We start from the raw sequence: 12,785 nt of genomic DNA, 5'->3' as shown, positions 1-12,785 counted from the left end.
ATAGTTTTGAGTAATTAAATTATATTAAAAAATTATATAAGAGCATTTTTTTTTTTTTTAATTTTGTTGAATATTGTTTCTTCTTTCCTTTAAAGCCAAAAGGGTTCTTATTTCAACATACAACACTGATGAATTCTTACGAACAAAATTTTGATTCAATGAAACGGACGATTTTAAATGGTAACAAATGGCTAGTATATTAATGATGAAATTAAAAAGTAGCGACAACTGATGTTAAAATTTTTTTGAATATACAAATATTATATCATTGGTATCTTATCAGGGAACCATAATAAGCCATAAAAATTTAATGGCTTTTCTAGCAAACTCATAAAAACACAGGATTCAACCGCCAAAATGGTTTATTGCAGATAACTCAGGATCTTTATCAACTGCACCAGATAACTTCGGAGGCCAATAATAATCCTCAATTGACTATCCAATGTTGGATGGTTTCATGGAAAATTAAACTAAATATTGGTTGGAGTCCTGGACTCTATTACATCATAATCCTTTGTCTTCCAAATATTATCATCTACAAAATCTGATGATACATTAGAAAGTACAAGACATTTCCTACTATTCGAGTATTAGAAACTGTTTGGCTTGAAACTTAAGGTTAAAAAATTTATGAATGATTTATTTCTCCAAATTACCAGTCATCTTCTAGTATCCTCCGTCAGTTTTACTATGGATGGTTAGTTCAGAGAGGACTATCTAGTCAACATGAGATGAGACTGAAAAGATTAATGAACAGCTTTATAAGATTAATCTTCGGTATTCCTAAACGTTCTCATATCTTTCACTGTCATTCCAAGCAAAGTTAACTCTATCCTCATATTTGATTTGAAGACAATACCTTCTTCAAGCATTCATATTCCGATTCATGAGAACCAAAAAAACCTTCCTATATCATCGATCTCCTCACTCTGCATTTATCCATCCACCTGTCAAAAAATTTCCTGATCTACTGATTTGTATTTTCCTTCTAATAGAAATGCTTTCTTTCACAAATCTATCATTGTTCAAGCTACCTCATTTTGTAATTTCTTATCCATATCTATTCATAAAGCTTCCTCCTTAACATATTTTTAACATCAATTATATGTCCATCTACTCGATTATCAATACTTTGTATACTAGAAATAAATAAATATACATATGATACATAAATATAAATACGGATACATATGAGAGAGTGATTGATAGTATCAGCATTGAACCTTCGTGTTAGCTAAGTTTTTTTTTTAATTTTATTTATTTATGAGTTAATGCATAATGTAGCCAAACAAATGCTGCTCAAATTGTCCACATTGTTATTCTTAGGAGAGAAACCATTCCAGAATAGAGATAGATTTTTTTTAATCATTTATTCAAATATTAATAATAGTGAGAATTATAAATATAGATTGTCTTCGAGTACATAGCTTCTTCAAGAAAGACTAGTTTTCAAGGAAAACTTATCATATCATCAGATTTTGTGAAAAATCATTTTAGGAAAACAGAAGATTTTACTGTTAATAAGTCAAAAATTAAGAAAAAGAAAACAAAAACCATTAAAACTAAATCTCAAGAAACTATTGAGAATTGAATGATGGTTAATGTGGACTCTTTTTGTCACAATACAGAAGTAGAATCACCCACTGAAGTTTCCTAAATTTTATCTAGTAAAATTTATATAACAGAGATGATCTTTGTTTATCTATCAGATTTGGATTTAAATAAATTGATTTTATTTATCAGCCAAAAATACCAATGTATGAGACTGAATTAATGCATAACTATTCAACTCTTAACTGATTCCAATTAAAACGAGGGGTTACTCGATGGGCATGTATTTTTAAATACATTTAAATTATTAATGAATTATTATTCCAACCACTAACTGGAAGTTTCCCATAAACATTATTATTATGCATAACAATCAAGTGTTTTAATTGGATAATTATTCACAGAGCATAGAAAGTCAGGTAATGTAACCATTTAAATCCACATTAAAGTAAATAAGAGTTACAAAAAATATTCCATTGCCATGAGAATGTTGTTTAATTGTGTTAATAAATGAACAGATCCAATTCCTACATTTTTGTGATTTTCAGAAATGTACAATCTATAATTATATGTTTCACTGATTAAATTAATCCATTTAGGTTAAATATTTTGGAGAAAAGCAGTAAGTATCGAATGTATATTCAAAAATTTTGTTTTCATAAATAATTCATATATCCCAGTGAAAATAGGCATGGATATTGTGGATGAACAACAGTGGACATACCGTAACAACTAGTAATAGTGTGACTTTTATTTTATTATCAAATCTTTGAAAAAATTATTTTGGTTTTGAACTTGTCATTAGGTTTATAAGTTTTTATGTCATCAAGAAAACGCTCCTCATTCGAAGTTTTTAGTTTTTTTATTCGGAGTGCTAAATCAAAGATATATTTATTTTAGGATGTCAAGTACTATGACGAAAACACAATATTAATGAACAAAAGTCTAAATTAATGAAATCTTTGTTACTTCAACCCTCTTTCAGAACAAACATTGTACTGTCATGTACTAAGATTTGGAATTTAATATTTTTAAAACAACTTTCTACATCAAACCTTGGGTTGATTTTCCTAAAACACAAAATTTCAGTAATTCAAAGAAGTTTAAACTTCAGTTTCCCATTCAGCATAATATGAATAAACGATCATTAAATACACTTAGCTCTATAATAAACGATCATTAAATACACTTAGCTCTATAATAAACGATCATTAAATACACTTAGCTCTATAATAAAAGACAAAAATTTAGGTTTTTCATAAAATAACTTTAATTTTTTTTTTTTTTGTGTATGTTTGGACAAATTTAAGTATTTAACAAGTTTACATTGGTTAAAATAAGGTTTGATAAGCTTTCCATTTATTTCCAATTACACTATAGTTGATTTTTGCAGGATTTGGAAGTTTTAAAAACATTTTGGGTTTTAAATACAAGATTTGGCACATTTCAAGTTTTTTACTCCATGAAAATTCAGTCTCAAGTGATAACCATCAACTTCAGAAACATAAGGCTTATAATTTGGCATTCCCCCAAATTAATTTAATTATAATGTTTACCTTCATTCAGATAATTTTTCTCCCATTTCGTAGAATCGGCACAGAAATTTTCAATTAGAGTCCAATAAAATTAAAATTAAATACTTAAATAAAAATACTTTATTAATAACAAAATGATATTCATTTAAATTTGTTTTTTCCTTATATTCTAATCATGAGACTGGTTTTGCTCCTTTTAAGACAAACCTATTTCCTTTTGGTGGGCCAACAATTCCTTTAGTATAAAAAAATATAACGGTTTATTTATGGACTCATCATCAATGCTGGGCCTAATTATTCTCTTTTAGACATTCTTTTCTGGCTTCTGAGAGTCACCTCAATGACATGCTATTAAAAAAGCATTTCAGGACGAAATTATATGGATTATAGAGCGATATTATAGGAGCCCGTTTTCCAATATGGATACAGTAAAATAATATAACAGTAGAACCTTTTCACAAAGCACACTATTTCCATCAATTGCTGACAAAATAGCGGAATATTATAATGGAAGTACTCAAATTAAAATCATTTTTCCATTTAAAAGACTGAAATTAGACCAGTAAAATAATAATATAGCATGATTTATATTGAAATACTGTAACCTAAAAAATGGGAAAAAATTTGTACAAACATTACTCTACTGTACTTAAACATAATTAATTATATATTATATTTTTGTTGCATTTTATCTTTCAATAATAAGTTTCAAAATTGTATAAATCTCATTAACCGTTACAGTCTCAGACAATACTTGACCAATCAAAATAATTTTTAAAAAAGTTCTAGATTTTATTCTGTTATTTTTGGTAGCGATCAATAAATGTTAGGGTATTAGGATCGATAATGAATTAAAAAAGACCTTAATGAGGTGCAGATAGTTGACCGTAGATTAATGATTGGAGAAGTTTGTCGGGGGGTGCGGTCAGCAAAGAACAACATAAATAAACAAAACCATTTTGGCATAAAATAAATAAATATGGTTTTGTTTATTTATGTTGTTCTTTGCTGACCGCACCCCTCGACAAACTTCTCTAATCATAAAAAAGACCTTATTTTTATGAAAGATAATTTGAATTTAATAATATTTTGTATATATGTATATATAGTTGACCGTAAAAATTGATATATAAGAAGATGGTCAGGGTTACGGTCAAAAGTGAACCACCAAAACTGACCATCTTCTTATACATAATAATATTTTGATTCAGCAAGAAAATGGTATTTTAAAAAAATATGGATAACATTTAAATCTAACCAAATATCTATGTTACTATCTAAATACACAAATATGTAGACTTGAAATTTGTGTAAGCGAACTGTCTTACCACATTTCTAAAAATATGATTTAAACAAAATTTAGTTAATGGTGAAAATTTTGTCATAAAAAATGAAACATTATTTTGAGAAATAGTTCAATGAAATTAAAATGTGAAGACAACAACGAATGGAAAGTAATGAGTAGAGTTAAATAACCATAATGGCCAATTGTAAATAGTCAACACTATTCTGAACCACTTCTTTGATGTACTGATATACTTGATTAGAGTTAAATAATAAAATTAATGTAATCAAGTGTACATGTAGAACCTAAAAGAAATATTAAATTTTAAATTTGAGAAAAATAAAAGAATTTTAGAGGTATATTCAAACCGCGATATCTAAATATTCCTCCTCCATTAAATTTATTTATGCAAAATTACAGCAATGACAGTATTTTTATTTTTAAAAGTAAGGCGTAACTGTTATGAAATAATTTTTATTTGATAAGATTAACCAATACAAATTATTAAAAAAGATGTTAAATAAAAATTGCTCTTCGAATATATTTTGGTCTAATTTTTATTTTTTTTAAACAAATGAAAAGGTTTTGGAGTAAATTGGCTTATGGTCACTGCCTTGATGGAAACTGTTTGAGTTGTGTCATGAAAGTATTTACTGTCATTGCAGTACTGTCACATTAGGTGTGGCGTGATAGATGATAGTACATGTAGCATCAATGAAACTAGTAACCCTTAGCATCAATGAAACTACTGTCAAGTTAAAAGTCTTTAAACAACATAAACCGTTTGTAAACTATATATAATCTAACAACAGCTTCTTTTGCTCAAGAGAATTATCTTATAGACAAGCAAAGCAAATGGCTTTAAAAGACTGATTATATTAAAATATCTAAACAATAATAATTAAATTAAATAAAATGGTCATCTGAACCATTGCATTTAAACAGTCAGACGGAAATAGACTTTTTTTTTTTAAAATGTTGAAATTAGACATTTAATTTTGCCAAAATTTAAAAACATTTTTTGATGAAAATCAGAAATGTAAATGTGAAAAAAAAATTCCACTGATAAATTAAAATATCCACTTTATATTCATACACCTTAGTTTTTACAATACATAATTCATTTGAAGCAACAAAATATTTAAGATATTCTGTCGAAAAGTCCCAAGAAAACACAAAATTCTCGATGAAACATGTAAATATAATTAAAATGAAGACTTTTAAATAATTAATAAAAACAACAAAAAATTATTACAGGCTCGGGTTGAATAGAAAGATTATTCAGGAGTCAACAGATAACTGAATCTTGCAACTATATCTGCAAATGGGTATAAAAGTCAATATTTACTGGGTTGAAACAAAACTACAAATGACAAAAAATATTATGTATTTTCACCTTTCTCTTCACAACAAACAACAACCAAAAATTTCTCAATTTAATACTATCATTCAAACTAAATAATAATAACATCATTTCGAACATCAACCTACTGACCTACCTAAAATGATGATATAAGTTCCCAATCAAAAAGTATAGTTTTTATCATATAAATCCTAATTCTCATCTATTATGGTTAAAACTTATTTCTACTAAACTCAGAAATAATTATTTGAAATAGCTTAGTTATACAAAGAGACTTAAACCAATGATCCTTAAACAAATCCCTTAGTGAATAGAGGAATATTAAAAGTAACAAATTAAACTAGATATACTGAAGATAATTACACCCTATCTAGAATATAATCCTACCTGTGATACATCCATTTTCATCAAACAAATCCTTGATTTCATCTAAGTTAATCCATTTTTTATATAGCGTTCCATGAATTACTGTGCATGAATGCAGTATCAGGATTAGATGAAATCCTAACCAAAAAGAAAAGCTACTAGAGTAAAAAGGTTTAAACTAAAATAATAAATAAAATAACTTAGTTAAAAGTACTAAAAAAGGAAGTTGTCAAAATACTGATAGTTAAAACTATAGTTCAAAGATTAAGTTAGTAACGAATTGGTATGATAGATTTTGTATTTATAATTAAAATGTTAGAAGATCTATAATAAATAAATAAATAGGAAAATAGATGTTATTAAACCAATTGTCTTGGTATTTTGACATGATTGGGGATCATGGTTAAGTGTTTAAGTTACAAGAAAAACTTTAGATGTTGTTTTATCATTTAGTGTTAGTTAAATTTCAAATAATAATCTATAAATCTAAACCAAAAATAATTTGGAAACAGAAACATGCTACTAAATTATACAAACCAATATGGAATTCTACATTAAGAAATTAGTATACCTGCAATAAAAGGGCCCATTGAGTGGGCTTTCTGTTGTAGTATGTAACTCATAAAAGACTCAACCTAAAAATGATGAACTATTTTCATCTTGATTGCATTAAAAATAAGAAGGCTTAAAAGAAATATGGCTAAGTATTTATACTTTCAAACCTTTCAGGTTATAACACGCTGAATAAACTTTATGACTAATTAGAGAAGAAAACAAAACAACTCATTAACATTCACATATATTTAAAAACAATCCACAAATAGCACTTTGAATTATAATCGAAAAAAACCAGCGAAACAATTTTTTTAATGGGAAAATATATTGCATACGATGTGTTACAGAGAATATAGTAACGTATCCAACCTGATATAGTGAACCAAACTGTTCAAATAGAGTTGTGGGAATCACAGAACCAATCCCGGTGAGAAATTATAACAGGCACTTCACTAGTGAACGCGACCATCTAGCAGTACACTGGCATAACCTGAACTTCAAACTGGCCATTATCGTTCGACACTTAATACACTCAATAAAAAACAGTTTGTTTATTATTGTTTTACATATAACATTTTAAATAATCATTTGCTACCTTTGCTCCGAGGAATGTTATTTATGACGCAGTTATTACTTCTAAGTACTTTCTTTTTGCGCCGAAACGAAATCATCAAATATATCGAAACGTTGGGGAGGACTCCCTAACGTAAACTGCAAGTCGGGACAAAGAAAGAGGAGATAGACCGGTTTGGGACACTGACATCTATTAATCATCAAATACAGACCTGCATGTACTCCTACTGGACATAAGAGAAAAAATGTTGAAGTACAGGTTCCGGCTTGGGGGAGTCTAGTACGTTAAAGAAGACCGGATTAAACATTTTATTCTTAGGACACTTTCTTTATCTCTTATCTCCAGTTCAACACAATCGTGTTAGTAAATTGCCATTGCTTTTCAAATAAGATGATTCAAGACAAACCTAACTAGAAAGTCACCAGGATAATTTTTTTCAAGTTGTGATTAATGAAAAACATTTAGAAGGGAAATGTAATTAAAATAGTTTACTACGTAATCAATTTCATTCCTTTCTCATAAGTCACCTTTTTACCTTCACTTATCTTAAATATATAGCTAAACAAAGTATTACCATCGTGCAAAATTTCTAATTCGACTTTTTGACAGAAATTTGATATCTTGAGTCCAAATAACCAGGTTTTGCACAATGGTCTGCGTGTCTGTAGTAAACCAAAATAAAAAAATAAAATAAAAGTCGTATGAATCTGAAATTATACATACAAGGTTTTTATTTTTTTTTTAATATACATTAAATAATCTTTGATAACAGCTAGGCTCTTATCACAATTTAAATCGTGTGACCTGGCTTAAATGACGAAAAATCTACACCGAAAGCTTCTTTAATTTTGTTTATTTGAAAAAATAAACAGTCCTCATTGTTAGCAATAGTAAATACAAAGCATTGAAGAATTTTATGAACAACTAAAGGAGGAAATAGTAAAACATCCAATTCTAACGGGAAAAGTCGAAATCGCCCGATCTTTTCCGTTGCATTTTGGCTCCGTTTTCTTTTGTTAAACTATTCCCACCTTTACCCTAAAATACGAATTTTCATAGCAACAGAAAAATAATGTTGTATGTTCATATTTTTCCCCTTCCCCAGTCTTTAATTTTTTTTTTTTTTTTTTAAATCACAAAAATAGTGATATATTCATCACGATCCTACGAATTCGCTCAAAACGTAAGGACTTACGTAGAATGGTAAGTAAGTTGTATGATACGCGCACCCCATTGATTTTTTTGTAAGAATTGCTTATAAAATAAAATAATTCAAAACATACCTAACAACAAATTCACCAGTTATTTTTCCAACTTGCATTAAATCAAAAAACATTTAGAAGAAAAAATGAAATTAAAATATTTTAATGCGTAACCTACAGGGGCGTTCTCATAAGTCACTTTTTTTATTAATTTATTTTCATGTAAAATTATTCAAGACAAACCTAACTAAAGTCACCAGGATCAATTTTTTCAAGTTCCGGTTGAACAAAAACATTTAGAAGAGAAAATTTGATTAAAATATTTTAATTCGTAAATAACAGAGAGCTTTATCGATAGTTACTTTTTCGGTATTAATTAATACACATTATATTGTTAATTACTTGAATAGTGGCACATCTGACAAAAATAAAGTTTTTATTTTATTTTGAACAAAGGTTTCTTTCTCTACTGTGATCCCTCTATGGACTGTCCCAAACCTAGTTGGGTTGTATAAAAGTAACCACAGACTATGGTACAATCTTCAGAATACGTCAAATTCGAAATAAAATATCTTTTTTGTTTTGTCAGATGTGCCAATATTCAAACAGCGATATTTCGAGTTTAGATATAGCTCCAATGAATGAATAACCCTGTACTCTAAACACATAGATGAATTAATTCCTTTATATTTATATATGTTTTTATTCTAAGATAATGGTCTTGATGAGAGGTCAAGAAAGGTACAAAAATAGCAAAACTATTATTAACCAACGTTTCGCCCCACTTTGTAGGACTTCATCAGGGCAAAATGAGAACAAGATACAAATATTGTAAAACACGATAAGGCTATAGGAACATTTATATGAAGAAAAAAAAATTAGATAAAAAGAGAACGCAAACTAAAAAAATAGAAACAGAATACTAATAACAAGTACACTCTTTCTTTCTTTTAATTGTACAATATTTGTTATTATTTCACTATTCATTACTTCAGTGCCACTGAATTAGTGGTACATTTGTAATTAGATACAGGATTTTTGAGCAATAAAAAGCCGAAAAAATTTCAATAAAAACCCCTGAATTTAAAATTTAGCCCAAATTGAGTAAAAACGTGCAATCTTGTGCAGAAATACTCAAAACGTGCACAATGTTTGAAAACCCCAAAACCTGCAATTTTATGCAAAATGAAATTAATGTTATTTGGATGTCTTTTCTATGATTCGAATTTCTCTCGAGGTTCATTGGAATTTTGAAGCTAGGGAATAAAAGGTGCAATCGAACGAAAATCAGGTCTCTACTCATTATTGTATTTGTTATTAGTTAGTTATCAAATCATTTAATTTATTTTTTTTTTTGGTTTAATACGTTCCCCTTTTTATTACAATTTTTTTATATATCATCTTTTTTTACAACCTCATGTATATAATTAACATGTTATAGTCATAATATTTTACAATTTTTGTATCTTTTAGCCATAATAAAGCCGTGCTAAGTGGGACGAAAATTTGGTTAGTAATAAATAGTTTTACTGATATTTTTATACCTCTCTTGACAACCACCATCTATTACATATTTTTAACTAAACTATTACATAAATCCTTAAGTTAGTAGAAGCTGTGACTAAAACTTGTTAACCTCTAAATTCATTATTGTTACTGAGCAAAAAAAAAACCTTCCACAATTTTAATATTAATATTTATTATAATGTTTTTACCTTGAACCTGTAATCAGTTAACATTATTTAATACCAAGATTATACATTTGAAAATATAAATTTACAAAAAATTCTTTATAAAATCAATTAAATCAACTCTAATAAATCCAGTGTAGTCAATAATGTTTGATTGCAGTTGACGTTTTACGAACGAGTGCACCATCCTCTCCTTCCATTTCCCAAATATTTTTAAAAATCCAACTATTTTATGTAAGTATACATCATAACAATAATTATGCCTTATTGTAGATGTATTTTTAAAATTTCCTTTATTTATTTACTGTCATCATTAGTAGAGAATTATATTTGAATTTCTACTCATGTTTGGTCTCCTCTTATACAATACATTCGTGGCGTTTGTCATAAAACATGACGGACGAATTGAAATTTTTTACAATGTTAAATGTTTGTTAATTACAATTTCTTACGTTCAGCCAGGGCCCTGTTCCATAATAATACAATTACCTGTTCACTTCTGGCATACAGTGAAGGAGGCAGAGGATTATCTTCAGGTAAAACCGACCTATTGTAACCAGAGTGGGAAGGTTGAGTTTTCATTCCATAGAACTACCATGAAATATTGGGTCATATATTGTTAAATGTCCGTTTTTATTATTTCAAAAATACAAAGTGGGATTAGTGGACTTTTGTTGTTTACTACGTTCATGTTTACAGATTATGATGAGCCGTTATTAATCCACTATTGTTTGATAATATTTAGTATCGATATAATTGATTGCACATTGTTTAGTATGCCATAAAATATGACCATGAAAACACGCGATTTTTGAGTAATTTTTTTTTATGAGTTTAACTTGGACACTCGGTAGCCTACAGGGGCCTCTACATGTTGGCCAAGCCATGGCGAACTCAGACATGCACGAACATGTGGATGGGTGGCTTGTACGAGTTGGCCTAAGCTGTTGCCGATCCGTCGAGGGTCGGTTTTTTGGTCACCGATCAAAGGGGTTCGTGAGAGCGCTCGTGTAGCATCTCCACCATTGTTCTTTGTCTAGTTGCAACTGAGAGCTGTTAGGAGGTTAAAGGTGCTTGTTGGTACTTTTTATAATAAGTTTTATATTTAATCCTATTTATTTATATTTAATTTTCTTTTTTTTCTAATAAAAATAATATAATCCCAGTGCAATGGCTGAAACCATTTGTACGTCCGCCATCCTTACCTCTCTGAATAACACTGACATGTGGATGGTCCGCTCTTTGTTTACCGAGAACTTGTACAAACCTCCGATTCGTGGCAAGCGGCCAACATGTGGATCCGCCTTAAGATGCAAGGAACATTACAGCGGCTTTCAAGGAAGGGAATTGTAAAGAATAGACAATTTGCCATTGGTTAAAAAAATGTTGTCTAGTAATACGGATTTGGATCACCAATGTGGAAGAAAACCCTTACCAAATAGTTAATGGACTTGTAGTACAACTGAATACAAGTGTATCGACAGTTTCTAAACACTTAAAGACATTGATAAAGTAAAAAAAAAAGGTAGATCTATGGTACCTCATGAACTTAGTCAGCGGTAGCAGCTGAAGCTTTATGAGACATTTCACTGCTTGCTAGGCGAAATAAAGAGCTTTTTCTCGAAAGTATAATCACTTGTGATGAAAAGTGTATTGTATATGACAGGCGTCAGGCACAAAAGACCGGGACATATTCCAAAACTAAATTTGCATCCAAAAAATTTTTAGTTTCTTTGTGGTGGTCAATGACAGGAGTAATTCATTTCTCCTTTTTCCAGAGGTGATAATATTCCATCCACTGGAGTGATATTGACATAATCCATCAAAAACTTGACAAAACACAACCAGCATTGGTTAATAGGAAGAGACTTATACTCTTACACAACAATGTCTGACAGGTTTCACGACAGGCAATGAAGAAACTAAGCGAACTGTTACTAAGTCCTTCCACACACACCTTGTTTGGCAGACTTATCTCCAACAGAAAATGATAACAAGTCGGGGAAAATGTATAGAAAATGATGGTAAATATTTTGATTTCATAAAGTTGTTTTACTGAATAAACTTCACTGTGAAAACTGATACATTAAATGAAACGACCCAGTAGTAGTCAACTCCCCAGGCTTGGACAAAATGCAGATACGTACTTTTGACTTTTGAATTTTGTTAACTCTTATAGTCGCACACATTATGAAATAAAAAGTATTATTGCTTTTATTTCGTAGTTTATGAACGAACACTATTACGCTTAAGAGGATTCTGGAATCACTTATCATAACTTGATATCAATATTATTCTCTGAAGAAAACAAATTTTCTAAAGATTCTTTCATTAATTTATAAAATTAACCTTAAAGTAACCTGTGATGTAGAAAATTTCTGTTACTATGCTTTACGATCGAACGCCTCATTTACTAAAAAATCTACTGATAAAATAAAATCTTTCAATTTGTTGAATAAGAAACACATAATCTGATAATACAGTTATTCATTACAGCAAATTCGACAGCAATTTCATCCAACACATATAAATAGGAAGATATTCCCCTTATGTCCGGAACACTACCTAAAGTCACTACGGTGTAGGATTTGTTTTTTATTCCTGACAATAAATAATTTACATAAAAATATTTATTGTCGTGTACAGTTAAATATATTGTATAC

The 12,785-nt window shown here is 29.0% G+C and overlaps 1 protein-coding gene across 7 annotated transcripts in view; it reads right to left on the bottom strand.

Annotated features, from left to right (window-relative positions):
- Positions 1-7,541, bottom strand: part of stau (double-stranded RNA-binding protein Staufen) — a 38,835-nt gene extending 31,294 nt beyond the window's left edge. The window contains exons 1-3 of one of the 7 annotated variants that reach the window (XM_067049363.1): positions 6,823-7,215; positions 6,672-6,735; positions 6,122-6,238 (exon numbers count right to left, since the gene is read on the bottom strand). In XM_067049363.1, coding sequence (XP_066905464.1) covers positions 6,122-6,238; positions 6,672-6,723 — 169 coding nt within the window. In that variant the 5' untranslated portion in view covers positions 6,724-6,735; positions 6,823-7,215. Of the gene's footprint in view, positions 1-6,121; positions 6,239-6,671; positions 6,736-6,822; positions 7,216-7,250 lie in introns of those variants that run through there. The other 6 variants (XM_067049365.1, XM_067049368.1, XM_067049362.1 and 3 more) reach the window with 6 other exon arrangements.
- Positions 7,542-12,785: the final 5,244 nt, after the last annotated feature.

Source organism: Halyomorpha halys, unplaced genomic scaffold, assembly GCF_000696795.3.
Source record: "Halyomorpha halys isolate HHAL.00 unplaced genomic scaffold, Hhal_1.1 Scaffold614.1, whole genome shotgun sequence".
NCBI classification, from domain to species: Eukaryota; Metazoa; Arthropoda; class Insecta; order Hemiptera; family Pentatomidae; genus Halyomorpha; species Halyomorpha halys.
The sequence above is the reverse complement of the archived record's forward strand: the minus strand, read 5'-3'. Positions and strand labels throughout refer to the sequence as shown.